The sequence below is a fragment of the Amblyomma maculatum genome, chromosome 7 (genome assembly GCF_055883805.1).
Source record: "Amblyomma maculatum isolate TAMU_Amacu chromosome 7, ASM5588380v1, whole genome shotgun sequence".
Lineage (NCBI taxonomy): Eukaryota > Metazoa > Arthropoda > Arachnida > Ixodida > Ixodidae > Amblyomma > Amblyomma maculatum.
This window is the reverse complement of record NC_139350.1, coordinates 8976864-9002027: the sequence shown is the minus strand read 5'-3', so window position 1 is coordinate 9002027 and position 25164 is coordinate 8976864. Positions and strand designations below refer to the sequence as shown.

At 45.9% G+C, this 25164-nt stretch overlaps 1 protein-coding gene across 3 annotated transcripts; it reads right to left on the bottom strand.

Moving 5' to 3' along the window:
• Positions 1-309: 309 nt before the first annotated feature.
• On the bottom strand, positions 310-14791 carry LOC146182687 (uncharacterized). Of its 3 annotated transcripts, none has more exons than XR_014708376.1 (5): positions 14481-14791; positions 9216-9362; positions 8916-9065; positions 8642-8775; positions 310-398 (listed from the first exon to the last, which is right to left on the bottom strand). XR_014708376.1 is itself a non-coding variant. In XM_084608254.1 (4 exons), exons 1-4 carry the CDS (start codon positions 9598-9600, stop codon positions 8758-8760), a joined length of 378 nt encoding a protein of 125 aa, XP_084464380.1. In that variant the 5' UTR covers positions 9601-9728; the 3' UTR covers positions 8559-8757. The 3 variants fall into 3 exon arrangements, 1 of the variants encoding a protein (XP_084464380.1); XR_014708375.1 differs by lacking the exon at positions 14481-14791 and adding an exon at positions 9538-9728; XM_084608254.1 differs by lacking the exons at positions 310-398; positions 14481-14791 and adding an exon at positions 9538-9728 and having other exon boundaries at positions 8559-8775.
• Positions 14792-25164: the final 10373 nt, after the last annotated feature.

Here is a 25164-nt window from a genome sequence, read left to right as displayed (position 1 = left end):
GCCCTAGCATTTTGCTGACGAAAGACCGTACGTCGGCCGGTTGCTTCCCGACGCCGGTTAGTGGCCGGCATCGCCCCTCGTGCAGGTATCATGCCATGCATTTAATATATCGTGGCCCATGCATATATAACGGGGTAGCACATACAAATGCATCAAGAAAAGCAGTAGCTTTTCTGATGCCATCAAGAAGCAAAAGCTGCAGTATTTGGTGAAAAATTTATTTGTCAACAGCGTTCAGAAAAAGCTCGCGATTTGCTTTTTAATAAGCGTGGATATATGACTGCGCGTGTGCCACATATGGAAGACGGCCTTGAGGCTTGGTCTCCTTCTTTTGGCAGCCTGTCGATCATTTGATGTCTGCGACTGGTCGGATCTGCGGCAGGTTCCATCTTGGTCAGCTGTATGAAGAAAAGTGTTTTAATTAAATATTTCCTTTTCGCCTAGACTTTTACATTGCAGGCAAATATAGGGTGAAAAGGTAGAAAAAATAATGCCTGCTCACTGCCACCAACTGCACTATCACATCAATATATTTTATGCGCTTGACTTCATGCGACCCTACTGAAAACGCATTAGCGCAAAGCCGCAATAGGTAATCAGGATCCGTGAATCCGCGAAAAAGGCGCGATCACTGTGTGTTTCTGGAGTCATGATGTTGCAATTTGCAACCGTAGCGCACTCAAACCTTATCCTCCCGAAGCGCGTTCTTGCATGCTAATGCTGCAATTTAATAATTCTAGCAAAACCAAGTGTCCGCGCTTGTCATAGAGCGCGTATGAGGGATTCCAACGCGGCAGAACAAACAGTTTCCGCGATATTTACATGAAACCTACAATAAGTTTATTCCGTAGAATACAGCTTAATTTTCTGAAACTAGATGGAACTTTTACAGCAAAAGCGACCGGATATTTAACGATAAGTCATCTGATTTATTTTCGTTATTTAACAACCGAGCATTATTTTAAAAATTGTCTCATCAGCCAAGACGGCTATTTAGACAGCCCAACTCTTAGAAGCTTATAGAACCCGTTCTAAATTTTTTAAGCTTGAAACAAGTTAGCTGAACACCTCATGAGCATGTAAGCACCAGGAAATAATCTGCACGATGAAAATACAACTGCTTGCCCAGAAAGCAAGCGCACAGAGCAAAATCAATGTGAAACGGCTCAGATCTGTGTGCATCTGTCGTGACGCTGGGGCTACGTCGACCCGGCCTTCACTTGGTAGCGTGCAGAGACTCGGGGTTGAAGTAGGATTGAATCTTCGAAGTTGGTGAAATATGTACAAGCAGGTTTAATGGCACTTTGAGAAACTTATTTACAAGATTATTTACACGAAAAAGAAGGGTACATCAGCAAAATGGCAAGCGTTAAGAGTTCATAGCGAGAAGCGACTGGATGAGCCGTTTACCCAGGGCCCAGAGCGACATTTCGTGCTCTGCAGCGTCCTTAAACCCCCCCATGTCCAGCCCCTCTCTGAAGATGCTGACCAACCAAATCCAGGGCACGCCCCTCAGATATCGGCATCCAATCGAACACATCACTGCACTGATGGTCTGAAGCACTGACTGGCCCGGCATTGTTTCGTTGAGCCTGGTCACTTGTTGGCGGGAAAAGCTTGGGAACGGCGAGGAGAGGAGGTACATTTCTATTCTTCAGCAAAGAAACCACAGGCTGGTTCTGACAAGTGGGTTTACTTCTCAGAAACCCAAGTGCACGTGGGCGCCGCATACGCTCCCAGCATTGTCCGTTTTCGACAATTGCAAATCTTTCCTGCATTCCTGGGAAATCACTTAATGGCTGTATGCGTCATGCTCCTTTCTTGTCCTGCACGTCAGCGGACATGTCACTCTGTCGTCTCCTTTGGAAAGTAGGCATTCCTCACTGGATGATAGGGCTTCTCGACTGGAAGGGTGAACAAAAGAAAGAAAGCACTTCCTGCATTTCCCGCAGGGGGACGTTTCTTTGTGTTTTTCCAGACGTTCTCTTGACAGGGTCAATTTGGCATTTGCAGGGTGTCCACAAAGCAAAACAGGCTTACAAAACAGGATTCCTGGAAACAGGCTCACTTAGAGCCATTGGACCATCACCACATATCCACAACACTTATCCATGCCCACAGGCGAACAATAGAGCGCGCAAATGCGGATGCACGGTCGTAACAGCCTCCTCCCCCGCCAGAAGAGTCTCGGAGGGCAGCAGTCGCAGCTGCTACATGAAGAGACGACTTAATGGCCTGCACGTGAACGCTTGAAGCTCGCTGTTGCTTGTCGCGTTGTCTTGATTGTTGTAGGCCAAATTGCTCTAGCTGTCTGAAACTCAACCACATGTCTAAACAAGCACTCGGCTCCCGTCTGAAGAGACCAGGTCAAAAGAAAACTGCCATTGTTGTTCGAGAAAAGCCCACTCTCAAGACGTTCAGGACCCACGTATTCCTAGAAAACCAAACGTGCTGCTTTACATAGTCACATATATTCAAGCGCACGAAAAAAAAAAAGAGAAAAACCTGATTATCAATTTGGATACATGGTGAGGAACACCTCGGACTGCTTAGAAACAGCGGCTAAGCGCGTCCGCATTCCCATTTAACTTTCCCTTTTTGTATCTTATTTCAAAATTGTACTGCTGTAAAATCAAGCTCCACCTAAGAAGGCGACTGTTCTTCGATGTCGCAGTTTGCAGCCAAGCCAGGGGACAATGGTCCGTCTCTACGGTGAATTTGGCCCCTCCAAGATAGCACTTCAATTTTTGAATGGCCCATACAATGCAAGCGCACTCTTTCTCTGACGCGCAATAAGCCCTCTCTCTAGAACTCAGTTTTCTGCTCAAGTAGAGAACGGGGTGCTCATTACCGTCGTCATCTCTCTGGCAGAGAACAGCACCTAGCCCTCGATCACTGGCATCACACTGGACCGTGAATTCTCGGTCATAGTCTGGAGCTCGCAATACCGGACGGCTAATCAGCACAGCCTTCAGGTTTACGAAGGAGGCTTCCTTTTGTTCGTCCCAGACTACATTTGTCGGTTCTGTCTTGCGGAGAGCGTCGGTCAGAGGGCTAGCCAAAGCTGAATAGTTAGGGATGTAGTGATTGTAGTACCCAGTCAGACCCAGGAATGCTCGAATTTCCGTCTTCGTGCTCGGCCGCGGGTAGTCTGCTACCGCAGAAATCTTAATCTCGCTGGGTTTCCTGAAACCTTGACCTACATTGTGACCCAAGTAGTCCACGGTCGCCCTTGCCAGGCAACATTTCTCGGCCTTTACGGTTAGTCCAGCTTGACGCAAAAGGCTCAGTACAGCTCTTAGATGTACCATATGGTCCGCCCATGAGTCGGAAAAAACCACAATGTCGTCTAAATAAGGCACCGCGAATGTTTCACACCCCTTTAAAACCCTATCCATGAGTCAGGAAAAACAAAATGGAGCATTTTTGAGCCCGAAACTCATCATTGTTGGCTGGTAGCTGCCCGTCGGAGTGACGAAAGCCGCGTATCTGCTGGCGCGTTCAGTGAGCGGTACTTGCCAGTATCCTCGAGTAAGGTCCAGCGTAGTCACATATGCCGCTCTACTGACCTGTTCTACTCTCTCCTCAATATTCGGAATAGGATACACTTGATCCCTGGTGAGAGAATTTAGCTTTCGGTAGTCTACCACAGGCCTAGGGTCTTTACCTGGAGCTTCTACTAAGATCATAGGCGAAGCATAATCGCTTTCCGAGGGTTTTATTACTCCCAATTCCAGCATGCGAGTTACTTCCCTATCCAGAATTTCTCTTTGCCTTGGAGAAAATCGGTAGCACCTTGATCGCACTGGCACGTCTGAAGTCAGCTCAATATCGTGCTCAGTCAAATCAGTTCTGCCTGGCCTGTCCACGAAGCAGGCCTCAAACTCTGTTATTATCTCGCCCAGATCGGACAGCTGGGATTTCTTTAGTTCTCCTCTCTGCTCCGTCTTTTTGAGAAGCTCCTGAGCGTTGCTTCCTTTTCCGCTGAGGCAAATCAAGTTGTCCCCCATCTCCTCGGGAAGGTTTAACGTTAGATTTACCACGGCTTCCCTCTGCACATAAGGCTTCATAAGATTGCAATGATAAATGCGCACTTCTTTACGCCTACCGGGAATTTGCACTGCGTAGTTAGTGTTAGAAAGCTTTGCAACGACTTCAGCCGGTCCTTCCCACTGTACTTCGAGCTTATTCTGCCTTGAACTTCTCAGCAACATCACCTAGTCCCCGATACAAAACGTCCTTTGACGGGCTGACTTATCATAGTACACCTTGGAACGAGCCTGGGCTGACTTCATGCTGGCCTCAACGAGTTCCTTAGTGTTATGTAAGCGATTCAAGAGGTTCAGAATGAATTCTACTACTGTTGGGTCTTCTCCGCGCCCCTCCCAGGCTTCGCGCACCATTCGCAAAGGTGAGCGCAGTGACCTTCCGTACACCAACTCGGCTGGGCTAAATCCAGTGGATTCGTGCGGCACTGACCGCAAAGCGAAAAGCGCTGCAGGCAGGCAGGTATCCCATTCGCGCTTGTTTTCATAGCACAGTCCCCTCAGGACTCGCTTGAGAACAGAGTGCCATCTTTCTACGCTGTTGCTCTGCGGATGATGGATCGAGCTATGCACTACCTTAATGCCGCATCGCTCGAGAAATGAGGTGGTGAGGACACTCGTGAAAACGCTACCCTGATCACTTTGGACCTCGGAAGGGAATCCAACTCGTGCAAACACTGACAGCAGCGAATCCACTACACTCTCGGACGTCACCTCGCGCAGCGTAACAGCCTCTGGAAACTTTGTGGCTGGGCATAACATAGTGAGGATATAACGGTACCCTGACTCTGTCACAGGAAGTGGCCCAACTACATCTATTACTAACCGGTGAAACGGCTCGGTAATGATTGGTACTAACACCATCGGAGCTTTCCACTTATCTTGCGCCTTTCCAACCCGCTGGCACGTGTCGCATGATCGTACAAAATTTTCCGTGTCCTTAAAACATCCAGGCCAATAGCATTCTTGCAACAGCCTCTGCTTTGTTTTCCTTATTCCAAGGTGACATGACCACGAGCTGCCATGGGAAAGTCGCAGTAAGTCTCCGCGGTACTTTTGGGGAACGACTAATTGGTCCCGCTCTACTCCGCGCTTATCCTTGAATAAGCGATACAGCACTCCCTTTCTCATCTCAAAAGAAATGTTCTTTGCTGTCTTAGTGGCGCGGTGGCGCTCTCTTATCTCCTGTATCTTGGGATCATTGGCTTGCTCCATAGCTAAGTCCTCTCGAGTTCCACTTAAAAGTCTCGTGAGATTACTAGACACTGGCGGCAAGAGGTTACTCTCAAGAACGTCCTCATTCCGCGTCTCATCAAGCTCACTTTCAAGTAGACTTATCTGAGATGCCTCGCTCTCAGTTTTCTGACCTGCTATCTTCCGCATCTACCACTGTTTTAACTGCCGTTTCCTGCGCTGTGGATTCTTCTGGAATGAGCAGTGTAGCTAGTTCTCGCGCCTTTGAACGTGTTAAGGCTTGCACAACTCTGTCTCCGAAAAGGATGCCCCTCTTTCGCAGTAGCATGTCCGATTTGTTGGAGAACAAATACGGATAGCACTTAGGAAGCTTTCCTGAAACGGCAGCCTCGGTTGTCAATTTGCCAAAAGGGCCCTCGATGACCACGTTCGCAATTGGCAAGCACACACTCTGTTCCTCCACTACCTGGCGGATCCACGCACACTGTCCTGTATAGTCGGAAGGCGACACATACGCCGGATGGACAACATCCATCGTTGCGGCCGAATCGCGCAGTACCTTGCAAGGCTTCCCGTTGACTACTAGGTCATGCAGGTAGGGTTCCAAAAGCTGCCTATTTTTATCGCAGTCACTGACATACGAGAAAGCAAACTTTTCTTTCCGGCAGTTGACGGCAATGTGACCCTGCTCATTACACCTAAAGCATGTGAGCGGCTTCCTAGCCCCAAGCTTGTTCTTTGTGTTCTGCGCGTTGGTCACTTCCCCACTTTTCTCACTGCCGTCCTTTCTAGGGCGTTTGCCTGAAGAAGCCTTCCTTTCTTCGTTTGCAAATCTAGCAAAGTGCCTTTTCTGACGGTTATTCACACTGAACTTGGGATTGCGGGGCCTATCCACTGCTGGGTTGCTGAATTGTCGGCGCGAAGCATACTCCTCAATAAGTTCGGCAGCTTCAGTTGCCGACTTAATTTCGCCTCGGTCCTGTAACCAATTTCTTTCTTTTTCTGGGAGGCAGTTATAAAACTGCTCCAAAAGAATTCGCTCGACTACAGCGTCCCTATCACTGTAGGAATCTGTGTTCTTTAGCCACTCGCCCAAATTTACTCTTAAATTGTACAGGAATTCAGGGTAACTCTCGTCCCTGGACTTAGTAGCGTTCCGAAAACGTTGTCTGAACGCCTCGGCGCTAAGCCTATACTTTCTCAGAAGGCAAGCTTTGACCTTCTCGTAGTTGTCCGCGTCCTCCTTGCTTAGCCGCGCGACAACCTCCGTTGCCTCGCAGGGCAGAACCATCAATAATCTCTGAGACCAAGTGTCTCGCTGGAAGGACAGTTTTTCGCAAGTTCGCTCAAAGTTAGCCAGATACAGACCGATATCCCCTGATATCACATATGGCTGCATGTACTTTGACATCTTGAAATCTGTCTCCTTGTTGAGAAGAGGTACCGCTAGCTGGGGACAATCGCCCGACCTCTTGCTCAACTCTAGTTTTAATTTCCGGAGCTCAATTTCTGGCTTCTTTTCCTCTTTTTCCCGCTCTTTCTGCTGTCTGAGCTGCTCCTTTTTTTGACCGATGAGGTTCCATGCTTCACTGAGCTCCTCATCATCGGTTCCCAGATCAGTGATTGCCTTTATAATCAAGGGTTTTCGTGCCAAACCACTTGTATCAATTCCCAATTCCTCACACAATAGCAACAGGTCCGGTTTCTGCAGCTTTTGTAGGTCCATGATCGCTCCGAGTGTCGGCTACTTCCAAAACAACTGTGCAAACTACCAAACCTAAAGGCGTTTCAACACTTTTTTTACCAGTTCTAAAATCTAACCCTGTTCTAGAACCTGGTCCACATTAGAAGAAAAGCCAAGCACTCACCCACACATGCGATCGATGTTCCGAGCTGCTCTCTTGTTGGCCGATTGTTGCGCCTGCTTGTTGCTTGAGATGCCACCTCCGATCACAAGATGTGGCTTGTAGATTCTGATCCACCTCGAATCAGCAGATGTTGTAGCTTGTAGATCCAGATCCCACCTCCAGTCATCAGATGTTGTGGCTTGTAGATTCAGATCCCAACGCTGGTCACCAGTTGTCGTGACGCTGGGGCTACGTCGACCCGGCCTTCACTTGGTAGCGTGCAGAGACTCGGGGTTGAAGTAGGATTGAATCTTCGAAGTTGGTGAAATATGTACAAGCAGGTTTAATGGCACTTTGAGAAACTTATTTACAAGATTATTTACACGAAAAAGAAGGGTACATCAGCAAAATGGCAAGCGTTAAGAGTTCATAGCGAGAAGCGACTGGATGAGCCGTTTACCCAGGGCCCAGAGCGACATTTCGTGCTCTGCAGCGTCCTTACACCCCCCCATGTCCAGCCCCTCTCTGAAGATGCTGACCAACCAAATCCAGGGCACGCCCCTCAGATATCGGCATCCAATCGAACACATCACTGCTCTGATGGTCTGAAGCACTGACTGGCCCGGCATTGTTTCGTTGAGCCTGGTCACTTGTTGGCGGGAAAAGCTTGGGAACGGCGAGGAGAGGAGGTACATTTCTATTCTTCAGCAAAGAAACCACAGGCTGGTTCTGACAAGTGGGTTTACTTCTCACAAACCCAAGTGCACGTGGGCGCCGCATACGCTCCCAGCATTGTCCGTTTTCGACAATTGCAAATCTTTCCTGCATTCCTGGGAAATCACTTAATGGCTGTATGCGTCATGCTCCTTTCTTGTCCTGCACGTCAGCGGACATGTCACTCTGTCGTCTCCTTTGGAAAGTAGGCATTCCTCACTGGACGATAGGGCTTCTCGACTGGAAGGGTGAACAAAAGAAAGAAAGCACTTCCTGCATTTCCCGCAGGGGGACGTTTCTTTGTGTTTTTCCAGACGTTCTCTTGACAGGGTCAATTTTGCATTTGCAGGGTGTCCACAAAGCAAAACAGGCTTACAAAACAGGATTCCTGGAAACAGGCTCACTTAGAGCCATTGGACCATCACCACATATCCACAACACTTATCCATGCCCACAGGCGAACAATAGAGCGCGCAAATGCGGATGCACGGTCGTAACAGCATCACATATATAATTCTAAAATCCACAAAATGAACGCACTGGCTCACTTACCTTGCCAGCATACCGCATCACTCAATCATCAATTTTCACGTATAGACATCATTACAGCAGCAAAAAAAAATAATAATAATAATAATAAAAACGGCATAAATCTTGTACTCAGTCCTGGCACGAGCTTGCTTGGCAGTAGCGATGATGCTAGTACAGCTTCTGATCGCTCCTATGGCGAGGGGTGCTGCAATATTTACAGTGATAGCATTTGACATTTAACTGGGTTGCATGCGTCCCATCGATGTGAGTCGGATAATCGAATTTTCCGAACAAAATCAGCGCTAATACCTGTCCGGCAAGTGCACCGCCATGAAGAAGCGAAAGACCAGCGTTTTAGTGTAGAGGAGACCAAGGACTTCGGGCTTCGGCGAAACGAGCTTCCACTGTCGAAGCCAGTTTCCAGATCAGCTGATATCGCCTCCCTGCACGATCAGCGCAAGGCGCGCACACCAATTACAAAATATGCATTTACAGTAACAAGATGCGCATAAATCTCAAAACAATACATAATTAGCTGCAGTACATTATCGTATAGAAGAAAATCAGCGATAATTTGACTTACCTGGTCGGTATACATGTCAGTGCATGCACTTCGATGTGAAGAAGTGAAAGACGGGCGTTTTGGGGCAGAGGAGATCGGACCTCGGACTGCAGCGAAAAGAGCTAATTCCACCGCCGCAGCATCGTTTCCAAGTCGGCTCAGCACGTCTTCCTGCGCAATCAAAGCAAAATGCGCACACATCGATTATAAAAATAAAAAAAAAATGTACGTAGTAATAAGATGCGCATATATATATACGCGCTCCAGAAACGGTTGCAGTATATTGTCGTATCGAACAAAATATGTGCTGATTGGACTTACCTGATCGGTATAGTGAGTGTCCCTCCATATTAAAAGGCGAGCATTTTGGGACAGGAGATACCCAAGGACCCAGACTGCAGCAAAATGAGCCAATTCTGCCACCGCAGCCAGCCGCAGCCTTGTTTCCAAACGGCTCAGCAAGTCTTCCTGCGCGATCAGCGCCCACACCAATTATATATATATATATATATATATGAAGAAAGATGCAAGGAGTATATAACAAGACGAACATATGCTCCAAAACAATACATTATTATGTTCAGTATAATATCGAATCTAGCTAAAAGCTCCTCTGATCAAGACCGAAAGATCATGTACTTACGCATGTTTTGGTGAACTTCGGCACGAAGAATCTGTACAGAGCGGCTGCAATCATCAGCTGCATATATGGGCTGTTCTTTTCAAACGCTGACTGCTGCAGGAGGTTGAGACAGATTGAATTTGCGCGAAATAAAAGCGGACGATAAAATTAGGCAGTAGGCATCGCGCGCGCCCACACGGACTCACGGAGGCTGGCCGTCGACTGAGTGGCGCCGCGCATCTTAGCTCGCGCGGGATGTGTTTTCCCGCCTTTTGGCCACGTGACCTCAAGAAGGGAGGAGGGGGGGGGAGAGAAGCTGCAAAAGCAGGGAGAATCTCCCTGTGTGCGGTGCATGCAATTCTTTCTTTTTTTTTCGCCGCTATTTCTCTCTGCTTCGGCATTCCTGTCGCCCCCCGCGGTAGGGTGCCTCGATGCCTTTCGCCTCCCCGTGGTTCTTTCCGCTTTGCCGCAGGGAGAAGAGATGGACCGATGGGGGCAGCGGGTCCCGCGCAGCGAGAAGCAGTTTTCTTTCTTTTTCACGCCCCCCCCCCCCCCCGCCCCCTCCCTCGTCGTTCAAGAAGCGTCGAGGTAGTATCTTTTCTTTTCTTTTCCTTTTTCTACGGCTTCTGTAGAGCCCCCGTCTTGATACCAGCGGCTGTAGTTCTTTGCATGAAAAAATTATGGCTTGAATGTATGTAATGTTCTTTTAACCGAATATCTTCCACATAAACCAAGTGTGGGGCAGTAGAACACCTGCAGCTTCATTTAGCCAAAATAGCAAGACCTGGCTACGTATATAGTGTTCAGCAACTTTATCGGAACCGTCTTTTCCATGACGGTTAAGTTGCAGAACACTGTATATTATGAGTGCTTTTGCAGAGATTACATAGTCCATGCGGATTTATACTTCCCAAAGCAGTACGTGGGTTATTTAGAGTCCCTCGGGCTGTCATATTAATCGCAAACCACATTTCCGTTTTCGCGTTTGGTTTCCATCATAATGCGGCTTCTGCAGCTCGACTAAAGCCCGTGACCTCGAGCTCAAGCTGGTAAATACCGATTGAACCACATAGTAACTGCTGCAAGTTTCTGACAAAAATATATTTTGTCCATTTGTTTTAGGGATGCATGAAAATCAGTAGAAGGTCGCAGGGCGAAGTGCACCGGATCCGGATGAAAGCTCATAAAAGCTCACCGCCTCTTTTCTTGACCCCGTACGAAATGTAAACTCACGGAGGCTTCGAAACGAATTTAAGGGCGTTTAGGATTGATAGGTTTCGAGGGCACTGGCAAAAGTAATTGACGGTTAACATATAAACCTTAAAGGCACGTGATCTCTTCGGTTTACCGTGGGTTTGCTTAGGGTTACGTTATAGGTTAACTTTATGATGAGGTTGTTTAAATTCAGAGGTTACCATTTAACCATAAAAAAAAATGGACAATTACATTCGTAGGTTCATAGCAGTTACCGCGCAAATCTTAGGCACTTAATACTAAGTATGCTTCAAACAGACAATCAGCGCCTACCAGTTCACAAATTCAAGCATAAGTTCATGACAACTCGCGATCAACTACAGAGTGTACCATACCCGCCGCGGCTCAATTAGCGCGCGGTTAAAGCTTTATTTCAAAATATGTAGAAATAACAGTTAATTTCACCTTCTGTTGCGCAATGTATAATTCTATTAGCAGGCTCAAATGCTATAGTGTCAATATATATCATGCACGCGGTATAACTCAATGTTGCATAAAAATAGCTGTTTCAATGATACGAATTTTCCACTTTTCTCCTGCTAAGCCGACTGCCTCATGGAACGTAGAGGGGAAACCTGCTGTATTGCAGGAGACTTTACTTTGATATGCACAATGTTATTTAATGATATATTATAGCAGCAGTGAATACGCGGCTGGGGAAAAGGGGATTCGAGGAACTTTATATATATTCTGGCATTTCATACCATATTTCTGCGTGTGAGGCTGACGTTGAAGAATTTAACAATGTAGACCGCCACTGGTGCAGGAGCCGATCGATCCTCGTCATGTTGCGCGGGATTCTCAAAACGCAATCCCTTTGAATTTTCTCAAAAGAACCAAAGGTTACTTCTTGCACAAGGCTTGTGTTCGCAGGAAGTATACGTTCGACAGGCGAATCGTCCGGGCGATCGGCTTTTTGCGTGCCTTTCATTTTTATTTGAAAACTATCAGGACCACATTTGTGTTCTGGATAAAGACAGTCGGCCTCGGCATATTGATATATAAGGAATAAAGCTTTCCTAATCCCCGTGTTTTAACTGAGGCGGGCAAATATTTGTCCCAAGCTGTTCCATTTATCCTCATGTCGGCAATATACTCGAGTTTCGTCTATCGAGAGTGCAGCATATATGTATATATGCGAAGCGCTACAGCTCATTTGGTCCAAAAGCCACCTCGCTAACCCGGTTTTCGCTTGAGTATCGTCGGGTTTTGTCTGAAATATTCGGAATGTGGTAGTAAATATGGAGATGCGGTCCAGGTTCCCACCGGGATCTGTGACAGATGCTGCGCCTTTACTTTCCTATAACCAATTTACAATTAACTGCGGTTGTCCACCGAAATAGAGAGATAGAGAGAAGAATCAGAAGGCGTTGTATCCCGTCGAATGTTAAGGGGAAGCTTGAGCGTCCCCCTAATTTTTATTTCCTTCTTTCAAATATTATTAACTATTCCATCGTACCACTGTGTAAGGTCGTGGAACAATTTACTCTGTGCGACTGCAGACGTGCGTAAGTGCGTGCGTGCGTACGTGCATGCGTCACACACGGCTTCGTGCCGATGTCGGGATAGACTATTAACTCAATAATCTCGGACATCTTGTTCATCCTAAAGTTATAGCTAATTAACGTATGCGCGAAACTTCCGATAAAGCCTAGTGCACACAGGTGCCAACTTTCCCACATCTGTGTTCCTTGATTGTTTATTGATACAGCCTCCCAATGATACGACCCTGCATGGCTTAGCACGTGTTTTCTTGTGAATTCCTCTTGCAAAGTCAATCTACTTTGATTATATTTTCACTATAGCTAGGTGGTGGCGCCTGTCTGGGTTCCGCCTTGTCTTCATTATGCCCTTTGTTGTGCGCTATTGGGTATCCGAGTTAGTGGATCACATAGGTTAAGTTGGGCGCGCCTTAACTTTTATACTGGCTTGGAAGTAGAAGGCAGATGCTTGTAGTGCATGGTCAGGGGAAGCAGGCGCACGTGTTCGCATAGTTAGAGGAGATGTTTGTAGACGGAGCATGGATAGCCATAGCAGTATCTAATCTCTGCGAAGCGCTCTGCTATTCTGCGCCCCTATACATATGTGCCAAACGTATGCGAAGTGGGAGACGCCTGTTGCACCCAATCTCCCGCATGCTCTAAGAGACTTTCGGTGGCGCACTGAGTGTGGCGTATTCGATCCCCACCAAATTAAGACAGGCTTTACAGCTGGCATATTGATCCGCACAGTATCAACTTTGGTCAGGTCGAGTCTCACACACGTGTCCTTAAGGACTGCGTCGCAGCTTGGACATTCCACTGCCTAGCGCCGTGAGCTTTTTCGTCGCACAGTGGAAGGCCGCGCGAAGCGTTCGAACAACGTGTAGTGAAGTCCGTGGGATTGATCATTTGGCAGAATAGGAACGCGGTCGATCGTATTCTTTCGGTGACCCCGTTGTCTACTGTTCCCCATGCTAGTGCGTCTCACCTAGATATAGCCAGCTGTTAGTTCTTGGAGAACAAAGCTTTATCCGGAGGTTATTGACGCGGCACATCCACCTCAGGAAGGTCACTTGTACATCGAAGTGATTTGAACTGGGTTCTTGTCTTGAAAGACGCAAGCCTGCGGCTCACGCGTATATGTGTGAGCACAAAGGATCGAGCAATCGACTGTCTGGAAATTTGTTAGGGGGTCAGAGCTCCCGAGGGAGTCCTGTTGCAGCTGCGCATTATTGATATACAACGTGTGACCAGAAACTCACTGCATTATATATTTCTTGCCGCTACCTTATATGTTCGGTACTGTTTGCTGTTTTACTGAAACATTATTTATTGTCCCAGTGTGCTTTGCTATTTCCATGTTTATCAATAAGATTTCTTTGGTTCTCTGCTATGTAAATGGTTGAAGTTCACGCCTATGACGTCATGATCGTTTCTACTCTCTTATCCCGGTACTTTTCAAGCAGAAGTCTTAAGTTTCTGGACCTATGCAGCATTCCTTCCATATGCAGGGCTATTCTACAAGCGATCTCTCGGCTTAGTACGTACGACAGATAATTCGCTTTAATCACTTCCGATACATGTTCACGCCTTAAAACTAAAAGTTCTCCATATTATTAATCTGCCAGCCACAACAAAAACCCGAAATTGCGGCAGCTGCTTCAGGAAAGAATTCTTTTCAATTAGCTTCTTTTATTGCGTGTACCTCGTGTAGCTCTCAATAAATATTCTTAATTTTCAATCACTCTGTATAACATAGGGGTCTCAAACTCATATTGATATGCAGGATGCGTTGAGAAAATATGTCTCTCGCGGACCAGGAGTGGACAGTAACAAGCAAGAAAATATAGAAGCCATAATTCAAAACAATCTGTAAAACAAAAGCGAAATACTAATAAAATAAATAAAAATCAACTGTTTCGTTCCTATGAAACCACACTCCCATTCTTTGAGCAAAAAGAAAAAAGGCACAAAAAAAAAACAGAAAAAGCGGAGCATCTTCGATTTTTTGTGTCCAAACGCGCCGGAGGAGCGCGTTACTTCAGGATGGCTTGGCGGAGTTACTGAAAGGATACAGCGGTTGAAAACTACTACAGTCACTTGTCCTGACAGTATATAAATGCGAATGAAAAACAGGTCTGGTTGTCCAGCGCCTAGTTATTGAAGGTAACAAAGTTGACTGTCTTGTAATTTTAACTAATAACGCGCAACTTTGGAAAACGCGCTTACATTTCCAACATTTCGTTCGCACGTACAGCGTCCTCGCGCGCTCGAGATCGTCTCTTGGTCGCGCTCTACACTTCTGCAATGAACTTGAAAGCACGCACGCACCCACGAGCACAAGCTGCCGAGTCTTCCAAGAACTGTTGACAAGAAGCGGGGGAGGAGAGGGGGGTAGTTTCCGGTGTAGAATCGGACCGCTCGCTGCGAAAATGCGCCCCTCCGACTTCCGAAAAAAAAAAAAAAATGAAAAGAGCCGCCCGTCCCACCCCGGCAGGTCGTAAAAGAGGATGAATGGGCCACACGCAAAGAAACAAAACCAAATGACAAGGACGCTGGCCCGTTTTCTCGCGGTTCTTAGCTTTACCAGACTGTTTTGAGAAAGAAAGTATGCGATTAATAACCTAGACAATAATCATTTTCCTTCGTTTTTTTTCTTCATGTATTTGATCGTAAGACAACTTTGTTCGAAAAGAGCTCCTTCAAAAATAGTATACAAATACCACAAAACTGCATGCTCTCTTCAAAGTCGGCGTGTATACATCTCTTCTCTCGCCCAGTCAGGAACGCTCGCCACCAACTTTCGAGCTGCGGGGGTGACACAGTTGCACCGCCCTTCCCACCATTTCCCCCACACTTTTCCGCCCTTCCTTCAAAACGTCCGAGCGTGAGGTCGGTTTTGTTTCGTCCGGGTCTCCCTCCGTGTACGCATTTCTCTTCTCCTGCTGCGAAGTGTGTTTTTAGAATTTGTCTCTTCGCTTGCCTGCCGGAGCGTTCGCCGCGGCCAAGGCTTGCCAGTGCCCTACGCATAATTTCTGCCCCCGTGTGCTTTTTCTCTTCTGTCCGCTTCTTTTATTTTACACAATAGCCTTCTCCTCCCTTACAATGAGAAGTTGCGTCTACTCAAGTGCCCTGCCATATAGCGGACGCATTTCAGTGAGTGATACGGGCTAAATGGGGTGTACGGGAGCTTGTGCGCCAAAATATAACTGATGTTACAGCACCTACAGCTGCGCTTCGTATTAAGCAAACAGTATAATGACATGATCTACACATGAAATCGCGGTCACTTTGTGGCTTGCTGTTTATCAGAACTCGGTAAATAATTTTACTAACAGCTATAAGGTTCACTAAAAATGTGAGCGACAAGTTAAACAAACAATAGCATTAATTAATGTAACAAAACATTTACACTGAATAGCATGTATCATTTTGTACCATACTAAGCGCAAATTACATAACATCGCGAAAAACCAAAGCCAAGTAACAGGCAAATTTAAAAAAAAAAGTAGCAGTCGTGCTCTTCATAACTTTTTTTCAATGTACCGCCTCAACAGTCGGGCCAACGCATTGCCGCACTCTTGCCATTAACCTGGCGCCGTGCCCGGAATTTAGTCCGCCCAAAAAGTCGGGCCAAAGGCCGCTGCGAACTACTTGCCGAAATGGCTGGCGGCTACCTCCGGGCCGACCGCTTGCCGTGGTTTACTAGCCGACTAAGTAGGCTGCCGACCATTTTCCGAACGTCGGCCACACGTAAATGGTCGGCCAAGGATGCTTGGGTTGTCACCTGCCTCCAGCATCGCCTTGTCTTCCCTGTCCATCGACGACATGCCATCAGAACAGCGCAAGGATCCGTGGCTAACATCACTAATCGATCTTCTTACGAACTTGTCACTTGCACCGACTCCGCGCGCCCTTAGTCGTCAAGCGCAGCATTTCGCCCTTCGTGACCGTCTCCTCTATCGACGCAATTATATGCCAGATGGCCGTAAGTGGCTGCTCGTCGTACCTCGCCACCTCCGTAGTGATATATGCGCATCTTACCATAACGATCCGCAGTGTGGTCATTTGGGTGTATTTAAGACTTATGAACGGTTGCGACAATGGTTTTACTGGCGCGGTATGTACACCTTCGTCAGTATGTGCGTTCATGCATCGATTGCCAGCATCGGAAGCCTTCTCCTATCCATCAGCCGGCTCCACTACAGCATCGTCCGTGCCCATGCCGACCATTCGATCGTGTTGGCATCGATTTGTACGTATAGACCTCTACCATATGCACCTGCAGGGAATCGCTGGATCATCGTGGCCGTCGATCACCTTACTCGCTATGCGGAGACAGCAGCACTTCAGGATGCCACCGGACCCAATATCGCGTCCTTTCTTCTTCATCATTTCATTTTGCGGCACGGGGCCGCTCGTGAGCTTCTAAGTGGTCGAGGCAAGTCTTTTCTATCCGAGGTTGTCGAAGCGCTCCTACGCGAATGTCAGACCGTCCACCGGACAGCCAGCGCGTACCACCCTCAAGCCAACGGCCTCACAGAGCGCTTCAACCGCACAAGTATATCGCTTCCGACCGCTCCGATTGGGACAAGATTCTCCCATTTATAACCTATGCCTATAACACCGCCGTTCAAGCAACTACCGGATTCTCACCATTTTTTCTGTTGTACGGGCGGAACCTTCGTCTCCACTCGACACCATCCTCCCCTACCGTCCTGATATCTCAGTATACATCACTTTGAACAGCTGCCAGGCACGCTGAAGAATGTCGCAAGCTGGCTCGCTCGCTTACATCAGACAAGCAAGCCCAGAAGAAGGCGGAGAGCAGCCACCATGTGCACCAATTCTCTCCCGGTGCTCACGTATGGCTCTGGGTCCCATCGACACCACCAGGTCTGACCAGCAAGTTTACTGCCAAGTACCACGGACCCTATCTAGTGCTCCAACAGACTTCTCCCGTCAATTACCTAGTTAAGCCACTAGCCGCTTCCACTGAACTTCGCCGCTGTGGGCGTGAGATTGTTTACGTGGATCGTTTGAAACCCTATTACGATCCCGCTATCCTTTCGTCTCCTTGAGTCGCCAAGATGGCTCCTCTTTTCTGCGGGGGCCAGATTGTAAAGAAGTTCCAATTAAGCGGACAGATCACTGAGAAAGAGAAGTGTCCTTTGCGGACTAGTGTCTACAAGCTGAGCCACCACCGCTCCGGCCTTGCTCGCTACCAGTGCCCACTGCAAGTGCCTGGATCCCCACTTAACAATAATGATATATTTGCATTCTGTATAAAATCCCAGGGCTTTTGTAATTCTCTCTTACGGGGGACTTGTAAGGTAATAAACTGAATTGAACTTAAGGAACATTAGTACAATAAGCAGAATGAAAGCTACAAAAAGAAGACACATACTAACTATGGCACACAAACTATATCAGATTTCTGATTTCTTGAATAACCGTGGCATTTTCACTTTGTTCAAGGAAAGTTCTAACTTTTCAGAAGAAGTTAATTGTACATTTATTGTCGCTCCAATCTTCACCTTTCTGCAGTGTACATCAAGATAACCACCTTTCGTTTCTTTTACATTGCAACGATGCTTGTGAAGGCGTTCGTCCAGAAACATTTCACTTTGACCTGTATGTTTCTTTCAATATGTCAATGGTAGGCTGTACACATAAAAAAGTAGTGTTACATTGCACAGGTGCAAGAGTCAAACAATTTTATTTTCAAACAATAAACAGTTGGAAGTTAGCAAGCATTACATTGCACAGGTGCAAGAGTCAGACAATTTTATTTTCAAACAATAAACAGTTGGAAGTTAGCACACGGGTGTCTTTTCTCGTCCCTGGCCAGTCCCTTCGCAATTTGTTTTAGGTACTGCCAACACGCCCAAAATGCCACCCTTACAGAGTAGAGGTGGAGCATCGAGTGCAAGCACATTTCTGGTTACGAGTTTATATCCTTAATTATTCTGCGCATCCACATTCTAAAAACTTGTGCTTGACATACAGTTTTTGTAGTGAATAAGTTAGCGTAGCTAGAAGCTGAGCTACACTAGAGTAGGTTTGCGCATTTTGCTGGTGCCTCCAAAAGGCCGCTACTGCACATGCGCTGTTACCACGACATCCGGTTCAGCAAGAATTATCTATCCGGGTTTGCGTGCACTCCGTTCAAAATAAAGATATCAATATTTGCATAGAATAAGCAATTTTTGAAACGGTCAATTATTGTGATTCTAAACGCATTCGTTGAGAGTAACTGAGAAGTAACCTATAAGCGAAAGTTCAAGGGCAAATATTGCAGGAATAATGAGCATACTTGTGCAAAACTAGAAATAAAAAAATATCTGGTTTCTCCCTTGTTCATAATGGCGCTCGATGAAACTGCAACGTGCATGGTTCGTAATCCCCATGTTGGCGGGAATCCATCTCTTCCCTGACCTGTTCTTTGAATGAACATCGCACACGCATTGTCTGAAATTCAATGAGCAAATGCACTTGCATGCACGGTGTCGTTGTTGGAAGCCACTTGAAGATTGTTGTCAGTAATGCGACCATACTAAGGAATTCTATATATTTGTGTTAGCTCCACTGTGTTAGCAATAATGCTATCTGCGACATCACGCACACATGTTAGTCGGCCACCAGCCCTGAGCCATATTGAAGAGCTAGACAGTTGAGGCTGCCCTGTTAGTTACATTGCTTCTGACACACTGTCATCTCCACTGCTTGCAGCATTGTTTGCTGGATGTTGTCTTTTGACTCCCTCGGTTCAAAATCGGTTCGTTGCACAGAAGCAGCACTGATGGCAATGCTTCTGGAAATGTGAGGAGGACAAGGATGCAAGGCACACTGACACCTCCCAATGATGGCACTTCAAGTGATGCAGCCAGAAAGGCCTGCTCAATCTCAAATATGATTTTAACATCCAAACTTTCTCTTACATCGACTAAACATGTTTCTTTAATGACGACCATATATGCATGGTCTGAACTTGTCCAAAGAGAAAGCATTAAAGCGTTTCTTATTGGCCATCACATTCTGCAGAGGACAAATTGTGGCTTTCAGAAGCTCTGCCACCACCAATCGAATATGATCAAGTGATAACTAAGAAACAGGTGGCACAGGATGAAGTGGTGCAGGTTTGTCATTGAATATGATAGGCTGAAATACAGGCTTGCGACTTAACAAGCAGACATGCATGGAGCATGGTGCACCACCACATGAGTTCCTTCCAGAAAAAGGGAAAAGAGAGGGGGGAATTCTTTTACTGCTGCCATTTCAAGAAATCTTGGGACACAACCAGTTGTATTCATAAAATATCCAGATTCCTTCTAGCACAGTCAATAAAATATTTCTGTTTGCATCATATGCTAATGGCCACGTGTGTGAGTATGCCAGGCCGCCCACATGCGGCAGCACATACATTGAAATATCTTTGGTGAACAGACTACTGTCAGAATTTACGGGCTTTTCTATTCGTAGACCTATATGGAGCTTGGCTGAACCAAGAAGTAGAGTTCAAATATTTGAGGTTCACATAACCAAGCTTTTACTGTATTTGGTGGCAAATAAGTTTTATTGCTACTGCTGTACCAATTTGATGCCCATTAAGTCTTACAGGTAGATCAGTCCTGCTTATAACGTCCTTTTCACATCATTCTTTTGCAGAAATGTGTTTTCTCTTTATATTTGAAGCACCTCTACTAATATTTATGCAACTAAAATATTCATCTACATAACGTTTCAGCTGGTGGTGTACTATATGGACATCTGCATTTCCAAGCAACCGTCCAAAAGGCTCTTTTTGAGTGCTCCTTCATGACATGCACATGAAACGCCTGTAATCACAATTTCGAAAATGGCAGTAAAAACACTGCACAGTGTGTATTCCATGGCTTCTTTGATAGTGGTGAAGCAGCTGAATACACCAGCCTGTGGGCCAAAAACAGACACCTATAGGCACTGCCATCCTAACGAATCAACAAGTGTCTACGAACAATATCATGATCCAAACAGCTGTACTATGGTGTATTAAGGACTTTAGGTGATGCGACCGGGAGGCGAGAGCCACGCCTACATTTCGTGCCTTGCGTATGTGGCGCTGCTCTCCGTAGTGGGATGCGTCGAGCGCGCTGAGAAGGCTGGCTGCGCCGGCGCCGCCTATCTTGCAGAAAGCTGGATTTTTGCGTTCACGCTTGGTGCATCTCCAGAGGTTAGTTTGAAACCGACGTGATGACATGTGTGCCTACATTGACTATCAGTCTGCGTGTGCTTTTAGCTCGCGAAAGCGCTCGCTAGAGGGTAATCTTACGAGTTTCACACAACTTCGCGACGCTCAACACAACGGAAGGAGCGCCACAGAAATAAGCAGTCATGAACCTCAGCAAGCAAACCAGCATGTGAATATGACCTTTATTGAACACTACGTTCAGGAACTTACTATGACCTTTACTGAACACTACGTTCAGGGACTTTATACTGCACATAAATGAATCTATAAAAATGACATTGAAAAATGGAAATCTTGGAGACTGGTCAAGAATATCATATATCACCGAGACATACTGCACATAACTAAACATATTACAGGGACTCATTGCAAAATGGAAAGCTTAGACCATGTTCAGGAACATCACGTATTCCAGATACATAGTGCACATAAGTAGATATATAAAAGTGACTCTGGGAAAATGGAAAGCTTAGACTGTGTGGACGAACATTATGTATAACAGAAACATACGTACATAACTCAAAATATAAAAGTGACTAATTTAAAAATGGAACGTTTAAAGCATGGTCAGACTGATGATGTATCATTGCATCATATATAATAACTGAAACTATAAACTTTGCTCATTCAAAACTGGAAAACCTGGAAGGCATATTTCAGAGCAATTGTCGCAGTTTCAAAAACTTCATTCGCTCCCGCGTTTCGTCCCGTTTTGCGTTCTGAGATTTCACGTAGAAATGAAACCTTGTGAGCGCGCAGAACTTTATGATCCTGTTTTTGAGTGCTGTTGTGTGTTCTGGGCAGCCCACAAGTTTCAACTTTGGTATCTTTTCCCCAGCTTACAAATCCTTATGGCTGTCGCTTCTTACTTGCTTCGCACTGAAGCAGTGGGTGAATGTATTTCCTAGTGACATCACTAGTGCATTCAGCTGCTCAGATATATATAAAAAGCTCTCCTCTGTAAACAGCTGCGGTCAGGGCTACCTCAGCGGGGGGACTACGATGCTTCTTTTCGAAGCTCCTGGCAGCACTCGGCTCACTTTGCGGTCGCAGTGCTTTTCCGCGCGACATAACCGGCCACGTAAAAATCAGCCTGGAATCACCTGCTTGAACACACATCTCAGGATGATCAAGGTCCCAAACACAGAGGACTTCATAGTCTTCTGTAAAGTTCCCAACATCCAAAAACTCATCAATTCTGATCTGAGAACTCGTTTCGTTTACGCTAGAAGCATCAGGATAGCTCTTTCTAAGTCCCGAAGAGACATTGCATTTTGTTGATGATCTTGCTTAGTTTTGAAATCTTAGCGTGCTCACTGATATCAAATATTGGCTGGCGGTGGGGTGATCGTTGCAACCAGACATTTTTTGAACGATGCCAAAATGTCTTTCGATGGGTCGTGGTAAGAATGTCGTGTCGTGAGAGGACGGAACCCCACCAGGGCTGCCAAGTACTTGAGAAGACGTAGTGTGCTTGTAACAGTCACGCGAAGACCTTCAGCTGTGGTATTGCTGCGGCAGCCTTTCGATCCAGCAGTATCTTCCCAGGAGTTCATAGAGCACAAGAAACTTTGAATGACTTCTTCCTGGTGCCGTCAAGGTCTCAGGGCATCTGAGATGCACCACGATGTCATTGCTTTAATCAAACATCTCATCGTTTCTACAAATCTAACTGTTGCCGCGGCACACCCCAGCTGTGTCTCGATTTTACTTAATAGAGGAAAAGACCTCTAAGCATCTCGTAATTAAGAAGCCAAAATGCATACTTCACTCTTTGTTTTACAAAGCCAGAAGGACAAACAACTGAATTTTTTATGTGCGGCATTGCCTTTAGAGTGGCATCATGCATTTCATCACACGTTCAAGCAATATTGATGTGATCGACAGTACCATGTCCTTTTGAGACTTTCATTCCTGTCTGAACAAACGCGTTCCTCACATATTTATCAAATTGGGAAAATCTGATATAAAGTAGAAGAAACGACCGGGTTCAGTAAGGACCTGTGTCCTGCAAGCAACCGTTTCTAACCTTCCATAGATGCCAAATAAGCCCCACATGCTCCTATTTAATGTAGCTCCATCGCGCGTTAAGAAGTCAACATGCAGACCGGCATTTTCAAACATTATCATGGCTTCAGCGACTATTTTGGCTAAGATATCCACATTTACATTGCTGTGGGAGGCAAATAAACCAATGATCTGCTGCCACTTCCTTTTGAATGATCGGAACAAGAGAACGAGGCCATGATCACCGCTTAGCGAGCGTTGACCATTCTGGAGTGAATTTTCTTACATCAACAAGCGCTTCAATTTTTCCGCTCGACGAAAACTGGCGGTTCTCGGCAAGTTTCATCTCACCAATAAGGAGTCCTCCATGGCACTGGAAGTGATCCATGAATTTAGAATTCCGAGCCACAGCAGCAAAACCTTTTCACTCAGGCCGTACCCACTCTTTTAGTTCTGCACATATCGACGCAGTGAAGTACGTAAGGCATATTATAATTTTCTTTTCTGACGTACTGATAACGCTGAAAACCTTTCATGCACGTAATCAATCATTTCTGAACTCATTCGCTTTTGTACTTTATTTCATGTGTGCTCTTATGTGTTTAAGCAGCGAAATATGCTCTCACTTGCTGTTGCTGATTCACCGGTAGGACCTTGATTACACTTTCATGCACTCACACTTCTACTGGAAAGGCTGAATGACCTGAAGAAAGCAAAATTTTATGGCGGCTTATAGGCGCGGTGTACTGGTTCGTTGGATGTATGTACCTGGAAGTTCTGGCAGATGTATACTGATACTGGGAAATGGCACCGCCAAAAGTGCATCACATACCCAGGCAATCCGCAAGTGTAAAAGAGCAGTATCGGTCTTTGTACATCATAGATTGCTTTTTCCGTTAGCTGGTTAATGATTTACTATGGAGCTTATATCAAATATGCAACATGGCGCTTGTAGAGCCACTGTAAGTCGTAACTTTAGAATTTTTTTTCTACAAACTTTCAAACAGACTTCGCCTGAAGCATGACCAGCCTGCTTCGCTTCAGTTGTTCTGTCCGATGCTTGAGCTTGAATGAAAGTGATCAAGGCCGGGTGTTTGCTGCCCTTCTTTTGTATGATGCCTGATTGATTAGAAGTTTCCTTAGATACATACACTGATGGCACGCTGTTCCGGGCGCCTGAGATTTTCAGGGACAGGACGCACTGAAACTTTTCATGCCCCAGGTCGTCTCTCGGCATAGAAATTTGGCTGTGAACTTTCCCTTTTTATCAAAGCCTTTGCATCGAATAAGAGAGACTGCCTCTAGAAGAAGACCTTCAATCATTCTACCATCGGTACCCTCGACGCTTCCAACTTGGATTGCTAAAATTGCTTGGATTGCTCTAGCGAAAGCGCTCGCTAGAGGGTAATCGTACAAGTTTCACACGACTTCGCGACGCTCAACGCAACGAAAGGAGCTCCACAGAAATAAGCAGTCATGAACCTCAGCAAGCAAACCAGCATGTCATTATGACCTTTATTGAACACTACGTTCAGGAACTTACTATGACCTTTACTGAACACTACATTCAGGGACTTTATACTGCACATAAATGAATCTATAAAAATGACATTGAAAAATGATCTTGGACAATGGTCAAGAATATCATATATCACCCAGACATACTGCACATAAATAAATATATTACAGGGACTCATTGCAAAATGGAAAGCTTAGACCATGTTCAGGAACATCATGTATCCCAGATACATACTGCACATAAGTAGATATATAAAAGTGACTCTGGGAAAATGGAAAGCTTAGACTGTGGAGAGGAACATCACGTATAACAGAAACATACGTACATAAATAAATATATAGAAGTGACTCATTGAAAAATGGAAAGCTTAAACCATGGTCAGACTCATGATGTATCATAGCATCATACTACACATAAATATAATAATTGAAAGTATAAAAGTTGCTCATTCAAAACTGGAAAGCCTGGAAGGCATATTTCAGAGCATCATTCGCTCCTACGTTTCGTCCCGTTTTGCGTTCTGAGATTTCACGTTGAAATGAAACCTTGTGAGCGCACAAAACTTTATGATTCTGTTTTTGAGTGCTATTGTGTGTTCTGGGCAGCCTACAAATTTCAACTTTGGTATCGTTTCCCCAGCTTAGAAATCCATAAGGCTGTCGCTTCTTACTTGCTTCACACTGAAGCAGTGGGTGAATGTATTTTCTAGTGACATCACTAGTGCATTCAGCTGCTCGTTCTCATCTGTAAACAGCTGCGGTCAGGGGTGCCTCAGCTGGGGGACTACGATGCTTGTTTTCGACAAGCTCCTGGCAGCACTCAGCTCACTTTGCGGTCGCAATGCTTTTCCGCGCGACATAACCGGCCACGTAAAAAACAGCCTGCAATCACCTGCTTGAACACACATCGCAGGATGATCAAGGTCACAAACACAAAGGACTTCATATTCTTCTGTAAAGTTCCCAACATCCAAAAACTCATCAATTCTCATCTGAGAACTGGTTTCGTTCACACAAGAATCATCAGGATGGATCCTTGTAAGTCCCGAAGAGACATTGAATTTTGTTGATGATCTTGCCATGTTTTGAAAGCTTAGCGTGCTCACAGATATCAAATATTGGCTGGCAGTAGGGTCATCGTTGCAACCAGACATTTTT